The 17,380-nt window shown below is 47.3% G+C and overlaps 9 protein-coding genes across 9 annotated transcripts; 3 read left to right on the top strand and 6 right to left on the bottom strand.

Moving 5' to 3' along the window:
* Positions 1-392: 392 nt before the first annotated feature.
* Positions 393-1,283, bottom strand: LCP9604111_7657 (uncharacterized protein; the record flags this gene model as incomplete). The annotated part of the gene is made up of 1 exon (XM_039075713.1): positions 393-1,283. The coding sequence occupies one exon, from the start codon at positions 1,281-1,283 to the stop codon at positions 393-395; it is 891 nt and encodes a 296-aa protein (XP_038926272.1).
* A 3,110-nt stretch (positions 1,284-4,393) lies between these two features.
* On the bottom strand, positions 4,394-4,968 carry LCP9604111_7658 (VOC family protein; the record flags this gene model as incomplete). Its single annotated transcript, XM_039075714.1, has 4 exons — positions 4,394-4,412; positions 4,467-4,558; positions 4,608-4,770; positions 4,829-4,968. The coding sequence occupies 4 exons, from the start codon at positions 4,966-4,968 to the stop codon at positions 4,394-4,396; spliced, it is 414 nt and encodes a 137-aa protein (XP_038926273.1).
* Positions 4,969-5,446: 478 nt separating this feature from the next.
* Positions 5,447-6,201, top strand: LCP9604111_7659 (uncharacterized protein; the record flags this gene model as incomplete). The annotated part of the gene is made up of 2 exons (XM_039075715.1): positions 5,447-6,094; positions 6,151-6,201. 2 exons carry the CDS (start codon positions 5,447-5,449, stop codon positions 6,199-6,201), a joined length of 699 nt encoding a protein of 232 aa, XP_038926274.1.
* Positions 6,202-7,051: 850 nt separating this feature from the next.
* Positions 7,052-8,171, top strand: LCP9604111_7660 (uncharacterized protein; the record flags this gene model as incomplete). Its single annotated transcript, XM_039075717.1, has 4 exons — positions 7,052-7,055; positions 7,123-7,137; positions 7,222-7,825; positions 7,877-8,171. 4 exons carry the CDS (start codon positions 7,052-7,054, stop codon positions 8,169-8,171), a joined length of 918 nt encoding a protein of 305 aa, XP_038926275.1.
* Positions 8,172-8,332: 161 nt separating this feature from the next.
* LCP9604111_7661 (nucleotide triphosphate diphosphatase NUDT15) lies at positions 8,333-8,979 on the bottom strand (the record flags this gene model as incomplete). Its single annotated transcript, XM_039075718.1, has 3 exons — positions 8,333-8,494; positions 8,614-8,816; positions 8,892-8,979. The coding sequence occupies 3 exons, from the start codon at positions 8,977-8,979 to the stop codon at positions 8,333-8,335; spliced, it is 453 nt and encodes a 150-aa protein (XP_038926276.1).
* A 389-nt stretch (positions 8,980-9,368) lies between these two features.
* LCP9604111_7662 (nitroreductase family protein) lies at positions 9,369-10,289 on the top strand (the record flags this gene model as incomplete). The annotated part of the gene is made up of 3 exons (XM_039075719.1): positions 9,369-9,833; positions 9,911-10,025; positions 10,084-10,289. 3 exons carry the CDS (start codon positions 9,369-9,371, stop codon positions 10,287-10,289), a joined length of 786 nt encoding a protein of 261 aa, XP_038926277.1.
* Positions 10,290-11,887: 1,598 nt separating this feature from the next.
* On the bottom strand, positions 11,888-12,819 carry LCP9604111_7663 (chitin deacetylase; the record flags this gene model as incomplete). Its single annotated transcript, XM_039075720.1, has 3 exons — positions 11,888-11,949; positions 12,017-12,381; positions 12,470-12,819. 3 exons carry the CDS (start codon positions 12,817-12,819, stop codon positions 11,888-11,890), a joined length of 777 nt encoding a protein of 258 aa, XP_038926278.1.
* Positions 12,820-13,210: 391 nt separating this feature from the next.
* On the bottom strand, positions 13,211-14,619 carry LCP9604111_7664 (CCDC47 family protein; the record flags this gene model as incomplete). The annotated part of the gene is made up of 3 exons (XM_039075721.1): positions 13,211-13,586; positions 13,647-14,520; positions 14,565-14,619. 3 exons carry the CDS (start codon positions 14,617-14,619, stop codon positions 13,211-13,213), a joined length of 1,305 nt encoding a protein of 434 aa, XP_038926279.1.
* A 522-nt stretch (positions 14,620-15,141) lies between these two features.
* Positions 15,142-16,887, bottom strand: LCP9604111_7665 (MDM34 family protein; the record flags this gene model as incomplete). Its single annotated transcript, XM_039075722.1, has 2 exons — positions 15,142-16,477; positions 16,553-16,887. The coding sequence occupies 2 exons, from the start codon at positions 16,885-16,887 to the stop codon at positions 15,142-15,144; spliced, it is 1,671 nt and encodes a 556-aa protein (XP_038926280.1).
* Positions 16,888-17,380: the final 493 nt, after the last annotated feature.

Genomic DNA, 17,380 nt, shown 5'->3' on the forward strand with positions numbered 1-17,380 from the left:
AGTAATTTTTTTTGACTTTTAGGATTTTGTTTCGGGGTCTTCTTTGAGGGTTTGCGCTTTGGTTTTGGGCAAAGGTGTCCTCATATTATTCTGTAATGACTACACGTTTAGTCGAATATGAAATATTGCAAAAATGCCACACTCAGCTGATATCGTAGAAAGGAGTCATCGAAGCCTAAGCTGACCTGGGCTAGTACTGCAGCCTGCAGGTAGCTATCCGCTTATTCAACACGATTTAAACGCTTCGGTTTAACCCATAACATTGAGATCAACCGAATGCAACAGTAAAATCCAGATGGATCTGGAAGATGCCCAATTCCTACGTACAGATAGAACAACTTCTCATTGAACCTGCCGGCTAGTAGACTTAGCAACTCTGTGCTCGTATGCCCTCAAACAAGGACGCCCTTGATATCCTCAAATTCTTGAGGGCCATCCTTATCAGCAGCTAATTTAGCAAGCTCGTCCGCCTCTGTATTCAATTCTCTTGGAATACGCCAGAATTGAATACGCATTCCTCTGTCATCCCACCGTTCCATCTCCCCGAGTAAACACTGCCAAAGGTCCTTATTTTTGACTGGCGTTCCGCCACTTGTTTTCCAGTCCTTCTGTATCCAATTTTTCACCCACTTCGTTATGCCCTCTACCACGTACTCGGAATCAGTAGCGATGACTAGACAGCGACATCCTTCCCCAAGCCAGTAGCGAAAGCGCGTAGCTGCAATGACAGCGCGAAGCTCAGCCCGATTGCTTGTTTGCAGGTTCGCGATACCAGTGGGCCCACTTTTCTCGAGAGGGAAATTTAAAAAGCCATGGAGTAGGGGGTTCGTCGTAGAATTCCTGTAAACAAAGGAGCAACCAGCTCTTGGGTTCGCACCACCGTTGTCTAAGCACGCGCCGTCCGTGTAAACCAGGAATTGGGTTTTTTGGCTGTTGCGGCGAATGAACCGATATACAGGTGGCAAGGCGTTCTCGGATTTGGTGAGTGGGAAAAGCGACTTCGGGGTATCATTTGGATTTGGGGGCATAAACTTCGTGGGGAAGACGCCCCCCGTGCCGACTCTGAGCTCTGAGCCTGTTCTCGGTATAGCGACGAAGCCGTCCGTGTGGTCGCTTGAGTCTAAGGATTCTACGTCGTCATCGTCATCATCGACGTCATCGTCGTCATCGTCGTCCATGAAGCTGTAGTCCACAGTGCAGTAGCCGCAAACTACGAGTCCGTGCTGTCTGCACACTAGGCGGCCATTGGGAAGTTCCACGGGCTCGTCTGGACGCCACGGCATGTTGGATACAATCGAAGTGGGTTGTCTGAAGATCTGAAGGACCAATTTGTAATCCTAGGGCACTTCAGATCAGGTATATGGAGAGCCACAGGAATTTGGATAGGGACAAACTCAGCAGGGAGAAGGCTGGAGATAACGGTGAGGTGAGGGGAATGGAAGACGATCACTCTTACCTAGGAATATCATGGCGGTCAGCGACTCTACCCCACCCTGATCGACATCCCATTCAGTCTCGAAAATCAATATAGTTAGAAGCCATTCCCTCTATTAAGGAATAGGATGTAATCATAGAAGAGAGAGTACGGACGTGAACGGGTTTGTATAGATCTATCTAGGGCCTATAGTTAGACATTACTTTCTATGCTCCTCCTATAAGAGGTCGGGACCAATCCTTGGTAACCATAGGTACGGAGCTTGTGCTACTCCTTATGTGGCGTAAAAGATTCAATGATGATATATATTGACAGTGCGCTAGTAACTAGGCGAAGCCGATCATCTCAAAGATCAGCCAATTCTTTTTGCATCAAGAAGGCGCAGGTCAACTGAACTTTAATTGATTGAGAGATGTATTCATAGGTGTCTACATGTTTGCAGTGAATCTGAACCCGAGACACTTAGATGAAGACCAGGCTCCCTGTCTTATCAGGAAGTCTTGCGTTTACCTGCATGGGACCCACAGCAGTGTGCCAACGTCTATCATTTCAGAGATAAACTCCGACGCTTCATAACGTAATTCACTACCAAGCGGCGCACACACCCAAGTGGCGCACCCTATCTAACCTATTAAATTTAAATGCATATATCTCAACCATAACGCCATTAAATTAACTAAACTAAAAAGGATCATTTATCTGGACACCTATTGATCTTATGCCCTGTCTTTCCACACCCACTACACCTTGGTGCAGCCCGTGGTCGTGGTTCCAACCCTGATTGAGTGCTTCCGCCCGGGGGGTATAGGGGTGTTTCTGATGCTTCCACCAACCCAGCAATCAATTGAGAAGCTTCCTGAACAGAGAGGCCTTCTTCGGCAGGTATCTACCGTCTAGATTGGGTCCGTTTTTGCTTCTTCTTCTCATTTTCAGCGCGTAAATCCTTGTTTTCCTTTGCTAGTAGAATAGCGTTATACATTGCAATCTGGCAGCCTTTGATAAGTTGGTTTAATGCACATTTAGAAGGACTTGTTAGGCTTCGAGATTGGGTACGAAGTAAAGCTTTGATTGATAAAGCCTATCGACGTAGGTCTTTCCTATTGAAAGGGGTTTTTGGGGTAAAATTCCGGCTTAAATCGCTACCCCGGCTTAGGGGGGGGGTTGGTATTCGAAGATAAATATCGAGTTTTAAAAGTACCCGATTAGGTAAAAAGGGTACTAGACCGGCTGCCCTAAAGCTATTTTTAATCGTTTCCGATTTAAAAGCTTTAATTCGTACAGAGGGGTATACTTTAAGGAAGTCATCTTTATCAATATAGTTAATCCTAGCCCGTATTTTCATTTCAATCAACCAGCTGTACAACCGCTTTACTACTATAAAATAACCGATATCGAGTAGTTATAAAAGGTAAGATAAATACAGTAGCATATAAATTAGTATAATTTCATTTTACTTATAAATCTCATTAAATTTTAGGGTTAAATGGCTTCCGTGACCATTAAGTACTAGAAGCCGATACCAACCCTTTAACCATATAAAAGTCGATAGAATAAAGAGCTTTTAAAGCTAGCGAAGTCCAATTTCATCAGAAGTCCAGCCATTTAGACTAACTTTAAAACGCTAGTTATTTAGAAGGTTATTAAACCAAGATTCTATATAGACCTTACCTTTAAAAATAATACATAGAGGGAGGGCCCACCCCGCTGCGTTTATACATTTAATTGCAATTACCTACTCGCGATTTCTAGGTTATAAAAGTGATTTCCAACTGTAGTATTCACATCTAGTAATAACCTTTACTATTATAGTTAATCCTATAGTAAAACCTATCTTATCGAAGTTATAAATATCGTCTAGGTCGATTCTGTATTAAGTAATAGTATTTTAAATAAGATTAAACCATTCCCCAATTATTTTCGGGTCTTCACATTTTATACACTCGTAATTATAACGTCTCGAGAATTGGGATATAAGGATAGGATGCCGTTTAACGAAATTTGTGACCTAATTTATACCAACTGAAATAACTAGGCTCGTTCTACGTTATTTAAGAAGAAGATCTGCCATTTCTCGTACCATAGAGGGCCGGGGGGCTGATCTACGAGAATCCATAGAGAGAATCCATTTTTCAAGTGATTCCTCTTCAATTTATGTCAATTTACGTGAGTTAGCGCGAGAAATCGCGAGGTTTTGTATACCGTTAAGGCGGCGGCGGAGGGTGGTTTCGGGTACATTAAAACGGCGCGCTACTTCACAAGTTGAGGAGATTTCTTGATTCTTAAAAGCCTGGATAGCTAGTAAGATCCTACCCTCTTGCTCTACTGAATTTTTAGAGCCTCGGGAGCGAATTGGTGGCATAGTGGGTGGTTGAAGAAGAAAGGTTTAAATTAATTGACGCGTTTTGGATGGGGTGCGCCACTTGGGTGTGTGCGCCGCTTGGTAGTGAATTACGTTAGACTGCCGAGAGCTCAAACTTAACTTCCAGGTGTTGAGACTGATTGGGATAGAAGCAATGTTCGGCTCTTGGAATAATTTGAGATGCGATATGTCCAAGTCAACAAACTTCAACTTCCCACTATGGGCAAGACTTGAACCATTACATGGTGAGGGCGATTTTGCAAGCATTTACAGAGGCCCGGATATTCCGATTGATATCTGAGAATGCGTATCTCTCTTCGTACCAAAGACTCGAGAGGAGTTGATTTTCTACCACTTTTTTTGCAACAGAATTAAGAATGCATTAGAATATCAATACATTTCGAGTTTCCGACTTTTATAGATCATAAGATTTGGGGTTTGAGGGATACACTTGCCTATATATAATCTGCAGGCTGCTGTCCCAGGTCATTCTACTTTCATAAGGTCTATTACACCAGGAGGGAAAACAGGCCCATAACGTAGTTCCCGCTATGAGAATAGCTATCCCATTGTCTCGGCACAGTCGGTTTATCGATAAATCAAACATAATTCGACACTCTGTCGCTGGGGTTAGTCAACGGAGTACTCCAAGAGAAAAGGGGAAACGCTCACTCGATAAGATTTCCATCAGGATCTCTCACGTATACACTGCGCATCTTCCCAACGGCCCCGGTTCTTTCTACAATCTTGGCACCTTCGAGAACCTGTAGAGATCAGTCTCCATCTGCATCCGAAAAAGCCGAGTATTCATACTTCAACTCTGGCATCCTGAAACACTTCCAGGACCTTTTCCACATTCTCATCGGTCAAGAAGCACAGATCGGCACTTCCCGGCATTACATCTTGGGCCTTGGGTTCGAATTCCTTGCCCGATTGGTGGAGATTTATTTTCTGAGAGCCAAAGATGAGGGCATGTCTATTATCGTCAATTGCCTCTGAACATCCACTAAGATTGTAAAGAAAAGAGGGGTTACCTCTGAACGGATTGGTTAGTTGGTGAGGTAAAGGTCTCATGCCGCATGCCGAGATATGTTGTATAGAATGCCACGGTTTTGGGAATGCTATGGACTGTAAGGACCAGGTGGTCTAGAGATTTGACGGTGAATTTCCCCATGTTTGTATAACAGTATCGATCGTGATGATACTCAGGTGGTTGATACTTAGCTGGTTGCCTAACAGACAGCCCTGGACCGGAGGCCGTGGAACATGACTCAGCAGATATAGGCCCCCACCGGGGCAGTACATCCGATGTTGCTTTTTATATGGGATGGCAGAGTTTCTAAATTTTGGAGCATTGGTCTCTGAGAGGGGTATAAGAGGTGGCTAGGTATAAATGCGTCGTTCGAAACCGGATGTAGCCACAAATCATCATTCCACTTACCCCGCTGAAGCCCCGAGGGGAATAGCTTCATGTATGTTTCTTGGCATCCGGTGGCTCAGCAATCAGTGAGATCATCGGGCATTCGCCGAAGTAAATGCCGCAACAGGGATAAGTAGCGCAAGATACACCAATGCAACCCAACCCTAGTATAAAGAGGTGCCCCGCATAATCCCAGCGCGTCCGTCTTGCGATTAAACACGGCATACCAACCATGTCCTACACCTCCTACTCTGACGCTCGACTATCGCGCTCATACTCCTCTAAGCCCCGCAAACCCCTTCGATCGCCAGACCGCGATATCGCCTTCCGGAACCAATACATAGCGCGCTCAAAGACAACCCTCGTGCTCAGACCATTTGGCAGCCCCCAATCCGCCGTCGCATATAAGATCACCGAAGAGGATGGAACACCACAGTTCACGGTGACTGGTCGCAAGTACACCGATCGCTCGTGTCGGGAGTTTCGCGATAAATCGGGTCTGCCGCTCTTCGAGCTACACCGGAAATTGTCGTGGACGAATAGTTGGTCGATTAGCTTGCCAGGCTGTGATACTGCGACGATAGCTACTGGCACTCCGCGATGGACGTTGGGCAATACTTCGTTTGGGAATTTTGCTCTTTCGTTCGAAAATGCGGCTGCGTTTGAGGGAAAGCGCGGGGATGAGAAAATGCTTACTCTGAATATTGAACGGCATGGGAATGCGCTGGCGCTTTTTGATGTCGTTGATGGGGATGGGAAGGTTGCTGAAATTCGGGAGAGTATTCGTCATAATGAGAAACTGGCTTTGATGAGAGGCTCTAGACAGGGGTATCGACCTGCTATGGATGTCATTATAATGCCTGGAGTAGATATTTCATTGGTGCGTATTCGAATCTTCAGGGCTCTTGGTGTATAGATTGACTGATATTTGTACAGGTTGTGACTATCGCTGTTATAGTATCTGACTGGGTTTTTGGCTCGAGTTGATTAAGCTCCTTGTTCTTCACTCTTCCAAGTATAAAGCAGGGAAATCAAGCAAATGCCAAGGTGTTTCCAGTTCCTGTGTTGAGCTTGGCAGGTATTTGAGAAGCTGGTTCTCTATCAAATTCACTATAGCCCAAGATTCTCTCAAATTCCGTTGCTTTGCTGTATGGTATAAAAGAGTGAATCCTCACTTGTGAATCTTCCTGATATACACATACTCACTATCCATTATGGCTACCATGGCTCTCTCGTTCTTACATCTGAAATACAATCTGGAAAGCGAACCCGTCTAGTCTCGAAAATCAAACAGGACCTGAGGCAAGGCTTCCAAATTCTTTCCACGAGGCCGACGACCTTCACTCTAAACAGGCCAATGTCGTAGTGTCTGTTATCTTTGCAAATTATCTCAACCGTAAGATCTAGTTCGTTTAGGAGTGGTACCGAGACGCCTCAAGTGGCTCTCATAATAGAATATCATTTGTTGGCCACGATTTCAAGTCCAGTACAATAGGCCGCAGAACACGAGAGCCATTGAAGTTTATCAGCCCTGTGGGGCATGATAAGATCATGTATTCGTCCTTCTTCTTTACTCATAGCTTGGAATGCAAGGATCTTTCCCCCTTTGACTCCGTGTTGCATCGGATCTTCGTTATTTTAGACCCTGTTCATGAACATGTGCCTCGAAGAAGCGATGATAACCTCGGTATTCGCAGCGAAATGCTCCTTTTCTACTCGGGTTGGCTAAAAAAGTCAGCCAGCCACACTCGGGAACCAAAGGCCTGTGCAACACAAGCGCAGAAATTGCTGCTGATCTTGGGTTAAAATAGCCGCCCTTTCCCCTCCTCCAATATAAATGGGTCAGCTGCAGAATCCAAATTGCCCGAGATTGACTTTCATTTTTTTCTCATTCTTGGACCTTTACAGGACTACTCAGACTTTGTGTGTGACTATCGGAACTCTCCCTTGACACCATGTTTAATCTCTTGGATACACCGATCATCAAATCTTCGCTGAGTGTGTTAGTTGGCTCTGTAGGTCTTTACTACCTCAACACAAAGATCTCAGAGCGAGTGATAAACAACTTCCAAGGCAGCGAGGCATGGATCCCAGAGAATGAGCTGGTTCTCTTGACTGGTGGCAGTGGTGGCATCGGCAGAGAAATAATGGAAGATCTTTCTCGCAATAAAGTACGCGTTGTGGTCCTCGATATCATCCGGCCTACCTTTGAGCTTCCAGAAAACGTCACATTCTATCAAACAGATGTGACATCGGCCAAATCTCTTTCCGAAGCCGGCGCTGCTATTCGAAAGGCACACGGAGAGCCAACTGTTATTGTGAACAATGCTGCTATTTTCCATCATGATACCATTCTAGATTTGCCAGAGGAGCAATTGCGTCAGGCATTCGATGTCAACATCATCTCCCATTTCCTCATCATAAAAGAATTCCTTCCGTTCATGATACGTATGAACCGCGGCCATGTTCTTACAGTAGCGAGCGTTGCGAGCTTTGTTACTCTCGGCGAGATGGTGGACTATGCTTGTTCTAAGGCTGCCGCTCTTTCTTTCCAGGAAGGCCTTCGGCAAGAGTTGAAATATTGGTACAAAGCTCCGAATGTGCGGACGAGGTCAGTCTGGCAAAGTCTTATTCAAAGAGAAATTATGCTGACCACACCTAGTACCATTCACCCCCTTTGGGTTCAGACTCCCATGATCGAAGGCTTCACTAAATATCAAGCTGCTTTCGATCAACCACTCCTAGATCCAAAGGACGTCTCGCAGGCAGTGGTGGAGCACCTTGTTAATCGGAAAAGTGGGCTAACCGTCCTGCCTAGACATTCCTCGGTGATTGGGTCGCTGAGGGCCTTCCCACTATGGCTACAAGAGGCAGTGCGATCATACTTTTCGAGTTTTGTCATGCGAGTGAGGATTCAGCGGACTGCTGATGAAAATTCTGGCTCGCATGTTCCTTAGTTTGACTTGGATCTTAACAAAGCTTCAAGGTTGTCTCCATTGGAAGGATCAGGGTGAGAGAATGAATCATGAGGCTTTGATTACAGCATCCGGGTTATCAGATATCCATAATTTACACAGAGCGTTTGTTTAATTGCAATTTCGGCCTATGTGCTGAATATTCAAACTCGAAAATCCGGACGTTGTTCAAATAATCCCAAAAGAGGCGAAAAGAACCTTCTTCCCTCGAACCCGTCACCAGCCTTGATTTGCTCCTCCCCATACGCCCGCAATTCATCCCACGAGATCCATTCCCACCCCTCGCACCTATCCGGCTCAATTACCTACCAAGAAGTAAGCCGCGTATCCTGGTTCTGTTCCTGCAGTGTACGCAGCCACGAGACGGGGGTATATAAAAACAGAAAAACACATAAACACATAAAACAAACCTCAATCAACCTACCTGGGGTTCAGCACCATCCTCACAGACAGCACCCATGAAAATGGTAATGTAGTGCTTATTCTCCGCTTTCAAGATTGAATTCGTGGCCGTCAGGAACCGCACATCCTGAATCTTCAGACCTGTTTCTTCGAGAGTCTCACGGACCGCGCAAGTCTCAAAAGATTCACCAAAATCAAGGTGTCCACCTGGTAGTCCCCATGTGCCTTTAATCACAAATGGTTAGCTTTGATTATAATTGAGGTCTATTGCATGTATAGTATTCTATTGGATGCACGTACCAGCGCCAAGGCTCCCCTTTCGCTTACCGATCAGGAATTTGCCTGCAGCATTGAGAACAAAAACGCCGACTCCGACTTTGGGGTCCATTTTGTGATGTATGGATGTTAGAGGGAAGAATATGTATATTGTATGAAGAATGACTGAGGATTCAACGCTTATCGCGAAGTGGGGCTTCTTCGGGATATTAGTAATTAGACTTCTGCACGAGCCAACCTGAGGGGTTTGGGTCAAGGCCTTGAAACTGCTGACTAAGCCAACTGCTTAGTTATCTATAAATAGTTGAATCCGTAAATCCGTAAATCCGCGATATCACGATGGCCGGCGGAAATTGCCCCTACGGAGTACCGGGTACAAGCGTACCGAGTCCCCCGGATTAGCAATTGAGTGGTAAGCAAGAGTCCACAAGTCTGTGTGAACATATATAAAAGACAGACCTCCACAAAACACAATATATACAACACATCCGAACCCCCAAAATGACCACTCGCTTCACTCAATCCCCCCTACTCGCCATAACCCGCGCAGCATTATTCAGAACCAGGACAACACGCCTTGTATCCAACTGTCAACCCCAAACACAAACACCCCGCTCATTCTCCTCCTCAACCTACAAGCAAGCCCCACCCCCAGCAACAAACATGTCTAGCGCTTTGATCGATCTCGCCAAGAACAGGCGCACGATCTATAAGCTCGGCAAGAAAAGTCCAGTCTCAGATTCTAAGATCGAAGAGCTTGTCAATGCCGCCATCTTGCATGTCCCCAGTGCGTTCAATACCCAGTCTACGCGGCTAGTCGTACTCCTGCACGATCATCACGATAGACTGTGGGATATCGCCATCGAGGTTTTCGAGGGTCTTGTTAAGACGGGTAAAATCCCACAGGAGATTTGGGAAAAGCAGACGTTGCCCAAGTTGCTTGGTTTCAAGGGGGCGTATGGAACGGTACGTAATGAGCTTTTAGTTTTGGGTCTCCTGGAACTCGAGATCTTTAGTCCTGTCCATAGCTAATCAATATCCAGATCCTCTTCTATGAAGACCCAGCACACATCAAACCCATGCAGGAGAAATTCCCTGCATACAAGGATAATTTCCTGCCGTGGGCGGACCACTCCAATGCTATGCATCAATACTTCCGTATGTTTACTCTTTTCTTTCTTCGTTTCACTTCTTCCCCCATTCTAACGATTACCAGTCTGGACAGGTCTTGAAGCACTCGGCTTCGGTGCAAACCTGCAGCACTATAGCCCGCTCATTGACGCTGCTACTGCGAAGCAGTGGGGTCTGCCCAACGAGTGGCGAAATGTTGCGCAGCTAGTCTTTGGCAGCCCTGAAGCTGCTGCTGGAGAGAAGGTACAGAAGCCTGTTGAGGAGAGGGTGAAGATTTTTGGGAAGTTATAGGTTCTATGTAGATATACATGGGGCAGGAATTGGAGTATAGACTTTTTATATAGATCGAATTAGAGTGGGGGTTCGAACAGGGTGCCCTACTACTAGCGATGACTTGGCTGAAACTCCAGTTTTGTTATTATTTTCGATAATAGACCAGTACACCACTCTCCAAACTCTGTTCACCTGGACTTGGCGTAAGAGCTGGTCTCATCGTAAGTGGAGTGAAATATATAGAGTGTTCCTTGATCAATCATATACTCGACCACTTGTCCAATCGCACGACCGAAACCTCGTTCGTTTTCAAATGGCTCTTTCACCAAGTGTGCCCCAATCCATGGGACTTTCAGTTCACCCACGGCTTCTAGGATAACCGGGACACCACGCAACAGTATACAACATGCGGTGTCTGTATATATAGCCAGTGCTGGTCGACTTGAAATCAGCAAAGCGAGTGTTCACGCTCGCCCTGAGGACTGCCCCAAGAACCTGGCCCACAGCCTCAATTCTGGGGATGAACGAATTCAGAATATGTGGGAGGAGCAAGGCGATACTGGCATCAAAGTCAAATAATGTACGACCTGGAAGACTTGGGGCTCTGACTATTTGCGCTTCCAACTCAAATTTATCGGAGTTGGGGTCGAACGATGAGATGAGTGAGAAATTGCAACTTATACGCGACATAGCCTTCTGAGAATTGGATGCTCTGAATTTTGGGATGCCGTTGCTATATTTCTAAACAGACAGAATTAGTTCCTCAACGTATACCGATCTCCACATATAAAGAAAAGAGTCATACCATCGACGGTTGGGATTGTACTCTCGAGGTCTATGGGTTGTCGATCTGTGTGCATCCTGAGCAAGTCAGATTATGTACGGTTCAAAAGAAGAATGGTAGAAGCCACTCACACGTGTCTGAGTGCCTTAGACACTCTCATCAAAGGGCACAGTGGGTAGCAAGTGCCAAGTAATATAATGTTGTCTGCGAGAGAGAGAGAAATGGCTCGAACATGATATGAGCTGGACACTCGGCATGATATAACTCGACAGACGATGATATATAGTTAAGTGACCAAGACGTGCGACCAGAAGAAGATATATTGCTGATGATAGACTTAGTAGTACCATGATGTTTTTTAAATAGCGTCATGGGGACAAGGGTATAAAGGCCTGGAATCCATAAAGGACCACAAATGGGCAAACAAATGTCTGACAAGCTGCATGTGAGCAATCTCACTGTGTCAATACAAATACCAACAGTACCCACAATCTTTGCATTTCATTGCGGAGCGAAGCGAATCAATTATATACTAGATGGTCACTTCTCCGGATTGTGTTGATGACCGCGTGCTAATCCTACGATGACAGTAGACACTGGTATTATATGAAAATAGGCTGTCCAGGCTGATAACCTGGATTACATTGACTGAGTGCGCATATATATAGAACGTCTTCGTCAAGAACAAAGAATAACGCAGAAGTTCAGTGAAACCTAGGAGTTCTATACACAGACACCCCTTTGACCCAAGCACAAAGACGAAAAAGAACAATTACCAAGACCAACCAAGACCAACCACGAGATAAAACACACCCCCACCAACCTTGACCATCTACCTCCCAGCACGATACCAAAACTCAGACGGATCACCAAGACACTCGCCAACAGGAACAGCTATAAGAGAAACCCGTTAGCCTCACCCCATAACCACCGACAAACACAAAGGAAAAAGAAAACTTACGTCTCAACCCCCTTCTCTGAACATCCGCAAGCATATTATCCACCAAAATCTCAACCGTATGCTGATGCGAATCATGGGCCAACACAATGGTGCCACCAGCATCAACCTCCCTCTTGAACTTTTCAAAGCTAACCCAATTCGTATCAGGATTATCATTCTCATAGTCCTTTGTATCAACACTAGCCCCAATGACATGGTATCCCAGATCGGCCATAGCGCCGAGAACGACGGGCGTGTGTCTGAGGAACGGGGGGCGCATGTAGGTCGGGAAGAAGCCTAGGATGCGTGTGAAGGCTTCTTCGAGGATTGTCATTTGGTATACGATTTCTTCGTATGAGAGGGTATCGAGGGAGGCGTGGTTCCATCTGGACGGTTATTTGGTAAGTGTATGTTGGGGCTTGGACTGGCTGGGCTGGGGAAGAGAGAGTAAGCCAGTGGGTGGTATAAACGAACGTATGAGATCCCAACTGGTGTCCTTCTGCCAATGCACGCTGCACTATCTCGGGTGATGCATCGATGTTTCCCCTGTTATGGCCGTTGAGGAAGAAGGTTGCCCTTGCGCCGCGTTGGGCGAGGGTATCTAGTATCTGGGATGTGTAGATGTACGGGCCATCGTCGAAAGTGAGGGCGATTGTGTCCGGGATGGTACAGCGGGTGATAATGGCTCCGGATGGTAATCTGGAAGCGTTGAGCTGGGTGGTATTGGTGGTTGTGCTGGCGTTGATACTGTTCCCTGTGGGAGCGGCTTGGGATAGGGTAATAGCTGAAAGGAGCAATGAGATTGGAAATGCAAGGAAATGCATTGTGATGAATGATTGAAACAGGTCAGAGTATATAAGGATAACCGAGTAATTGGAATGACTGTTGATGCTGGATTGGAGTGATGGGGTGAGGTTGGGATGTTGGGATTGACGAGATGTACGGCAGTAACGCCATCTACTTCGTTACTTCCCTGGAATTCAAATCAGACACAGGCCTCAATGATCTGAATATAAAATCTGCATTGAATATAGTTGAACGTATGAAGATTGCATCCCACTCTCATGGTAGATATCATATCTTCCACAAATAAATATGAATACATCAAATTAAAAAAGGTATCAAAAGGGCAGGATAAGACATTCAACCCGCACCTTTCCCACAGAAAGGAGCGAGAAGACAGAATAGAAATCCTCCAAAGCGAAAGACACCCATCTAGCCCTTCCGGGTGCTCTTCTTCGCCTGGCGCCTCTGTCCCTTTTGAGCCTCGCGGTCAAGGAACTTGCGCTGCTCCTCGGCGCTCATTCCACGTAGGATGCGCTCACGCTCATCCTTCTTCAACTTCTCGGCGGCAATGCGGCGCTCCTCAGCCTTCTCTTCTTCGTCGACACGTCGCAGCTTCTTGATCTCTTCTTCGCGGACGTTACGGACCTTGCGCATGACTTCGCCACGGAAATGGGCGGAGGCGACCAGCTTGTCAGATAAGCGTAGGAATTGATTGAACAGAGGGAGGGTGGAGGCGTAGCCTGATGCAGAGGAGGCGAGGTTGGCGGAGAGCTGGATGCGCTTCTTGGGGACGGTCTCCTCGATCCTAGGAACACACATTGGTTAGTAACGAATCCGATTTAAGCCTCGCACTGATGCTACTTACTTGGTCGGTCTGTCGACAGGCTGGTCCGTCACGATCAAGAACTCAAAGTCATTACCAGCCTGCTCAATGGCCTGGATCAACTCCGGGGTGAGGAGAGTATCGCTAATCTCGGCACTCTCAGTCATCACGGTAACCCACGAGGGGAGCTTAGGATTATCCTTGGAGAAAGTGATAGAGGCATCGTAGCGGTCATTGCGGAACTTGCGCATATGGCTCTTGTGGACAACAGCCCAGATGAAGCCGTCGTAAGTCGAGCTAGGCAGCTTAACAGGGGAAGCATCCTTAGCGATAACGGGAACCAGGTCCTTTTCTTTGCCATCGAAAGCATACAGCAGAGCCTCGTATTTCTCAACGGGGGGCTCCCAGCTCTCAAAGAAGAAGCCCAAGACATACTCCATGACGAAGGTGATGGGGTTGTATCGCTTGGGCATCTTGATGTTGACGTCGAGGAAGGCAACGTTTTGGCGGCCAGTCGCATACGCGGCGAACTCGGAGGCGGTCTTCTCCTTCAGCAGCGACTCGGGGTTGGCGAGCTCCACGGTGATCCCGTCCACGGCAGCCGGTCGGGCGATTCCATCGAATCCGACGACGGCAAACTCCTTCTGAAGAGAAGGTACGTGGGCCTGCGCCCAGTCCCTCGCCCTCCTTCGGTTCTTGCGCACTCCCCAAAGGTGGAAGAGGACAATCAAGAGGATAAAGGGCATAATCATCGCCTCCTGCTTGAAATCGCTCGGGGATGTCCTCTCCCATACCCGGTACCAGGCTGTATAGGGGACGGCCTTGGCGGCCAGTGTGTTGGCAGCTGGAACGACAGTCGAGTCGGCGACGAGGGAGGCAGGCGACGGGTTGGGAGCTTCCACGAAGTCGGCGAAGTCTACCAGAGTTAGCTCAGAAATTGAGATGTATCAATTAACATACCATCATCGGGCTTAGCCTCATGGGAGCCAAACACGTTCTTGAACATGCCCGCCATATTGGAATTGGTGTGATATGGATGGAAGGGAAAGGAGTGGGAAGGAATCGAGAGATGTCCGGTGCACGGTGCCCGGTGCGGAGCTAAGTTCCTCCCGGTCTAGCGCTGTCTCCAGCTTTTTTACCCGCATCGCATCGGAGATATTTAGGCGATTTAGGCGATTGGAGCGATTGGAGCAATTGGGAACAAACATATTTCATATAATTTAGACCCCCAATATCCATCTCATCTGCTCTAGGTACCCCATGACCTGCCTAAAAATAAGAAATACATAAAAAAACAATGGCTAATGAGTGTGGTATCATGTAAAAATGAAACCCCGAACAGAACTCGACGCCAGCTGTACCATGACAGGACCCAATTTTGTACACTCCCGCTCCAAAGAAATATCAGTTAAGCCCCAAAAAAGGAAGAACAAAAGAACAACCAAGAAACGGTAAGACAAAATAAGGAGAAGTAAGGAAATCGTAACGGTCATGCTCGAGGGTTGCTCGAGTGTAGAAGATATATGGAGGTGAGTGCTCAGTGGCCGTACGCTGGGGGAGGGCTGTCTTCACGCTGGCGACTCCAGAAGCCGCTGCATGCATTTGTCATAAGCTTGTCCTCGCGCATTCGACGAGCGATTTCACCGGCGAGTCTCTCAACCAGGACGGAATCGACGCTTTCGTTGTTGGCATTCTCGTCTTTGAATGTCGTAGGCAACGGGGTCCGTTGATTGCTAGACGGCCCCGGTGTGGCCTTCTCATTGGGATAGCCACGCACAGTAGCATGAGGGGTGGCATGCACGTCCTCTGCTTTGGGTCCACGGATAGTCTCATGGGAGTATGATAAGTCTCCATCCCGACGTGTGGGGCGGGAGAAGTTGGACAAATGCCTTTCTGGGATAATGGGCAAATGGGAGTCGGCTTCGGGTGATAGAGGTGGTGTGACTGGGTCATCTGACGGCTCATTTACAACGGGCAGAGGCGCAGAGGCGATAGAAGGCGTTCTGGAGGACTCGGTCATGACGCTTTCATCGCCGACGCTCATAGCGTCATCAGTTGTCTTGGGGCGGCGCAGGTCCACAACACGCTTCTTGCGCTTCCGGGCGTGGGCTTTGGAATGACGTCCAGCGCCTAGACTCAGACCATAGGTACTAGTACTGAAAGAATGGCCAGACATAGAGGGTCGACTTTGCATGGAGACAGTGCTGGCGGTTTCATGAAGGGAAGACATGCTTCCCATTTGGGAATGCGTTCGTGAAAGGGTCGGGCTCAGTGGTGAGATCACGCTCGAGGAAAATTCGCTGGGATCGATTGGAGAAGTCCATGCTCGGTACACCACTTCCTCGATCGAAGGAGTGAACAAAGACAGTGTACGTTGCGAATCTGTCAGAGCGGCCAAGCGAAGGAGGTTCTTTTGTGAGAAAAGCGAGTGAGTCTCGACCGATGAATCTAGAGAGAGCGATGCGATTTCGGATTCATTCAATGCATTTCCGAGTGAGTCGACGGGATCCTGTGGCGGGCTAGCCAGAGGATCTTGGCCAGGGCCTTCGCTTCTTGACTTGGCTGTGTTATCGGTCTCGTCGTTCATTTCCTCCCCTGTGCGATATTCCGGAACCCATATACGGAGCGACAGTCGATGAATGATGGCTGGAAGCTCGTCCATGAACAATATCCGAAGCTGGGCTTCGATTTCTTTTTGTAGGAAGTCGCGCACAAATGGGATCGAATCGAAGGTCGACGAAACCTTGAGTGACTCAAGGGGATCATTGCGGAACACGACTGTAATTCCTTTTTGTTTTGAGAAAACGAGTATGACGAATCCAGAAAGTTTGAAGTCGGAGAGGGTGATTTGTAGAGGTATGGTGAGCGGGGTACTAAAATCACGACAGTCAGCAAACACATCTAATAGATTGGAGTCAAATAAGAGATAAGTGGGACCATAGACTTACGCTGCAGCAAGAGGTACTGGCGAGCCAAAAGTTGGTCGTGTGAGCAGGAAGGTATTGAGCGGATTCGCCTGAACGCGGGTCTTCAAGGTGAGAAAGGCATCACCAGTATAGGACATTTTGAAGATGCCTCGAAAGCGGTCTTCGGCCAAATCCCCAATTTCCAAAATCTCGAGCTCGGGGGGGATGGATCCCAAGTTCAACTCGGTGACGTGAATATCATCGACAATTATGGGGGGTTTTGGCGATTTGTTAAGTGCGGCAGTAAGCAGATCTTGGGCGCGAGTATAAAAACTCGCGTCCGCCATCAAAGGCGACCAGTTGAAGTTGAACGCCATGCCCAAGCATCGAGAAAGGATTAAAAAGTGTTAGAAGGACATTGGATGAAGTCTCAAAGAGAAGAGAGAGGGAGGGCGGGAGGCGGAAAACGAAAAAGCAGAAAAAAAAGGCAAAGCACCCGAGGCGCGTGCTTCCGGGTCACTTAAGGACTTTTCTGTTATTGTTTTCTTCATTAAGCTTATTTTGTTTCACTATTCAGTTCGTTTTTAATTGGATGTATCATTCTAAGTATTCTTATCTTTTTTTGGGTTTCTTTTTCGCGTTTATGCTATATTCCTTCGACCGGATACTACAAGGGCGGTACGTCACAGTGTGACTTCTCAGGGACCACTTCCGGTCAGCCCCGGCGTCATGTCCACTGTGGATGATATTGGGCCATTCACCGTCCACGGTATTCGGGCTGCACGTATCTAGACTCTTGGACTATCGGCTCTCTTATGACCGTGTTGCCCGGAATCTGGAGAAAGGGGGGGGAAACACGGGATGTTTCTG

The sequence above is a fragment of the Penicillium roqueforti genome, assembly GCF_015533775.1.
Source record: "Penicillium roqueforti strain LCP96 04111 chromosome Unknown scaffold_25, whole genome shotgun sequence".
Taxonomy (NCBI): Eukaryota; Fungi; Ascomycota; class Eurotiomycetes; order Eurotiales; family Aspergillaceae; genus Penicillium; species Penicillium roqueforti.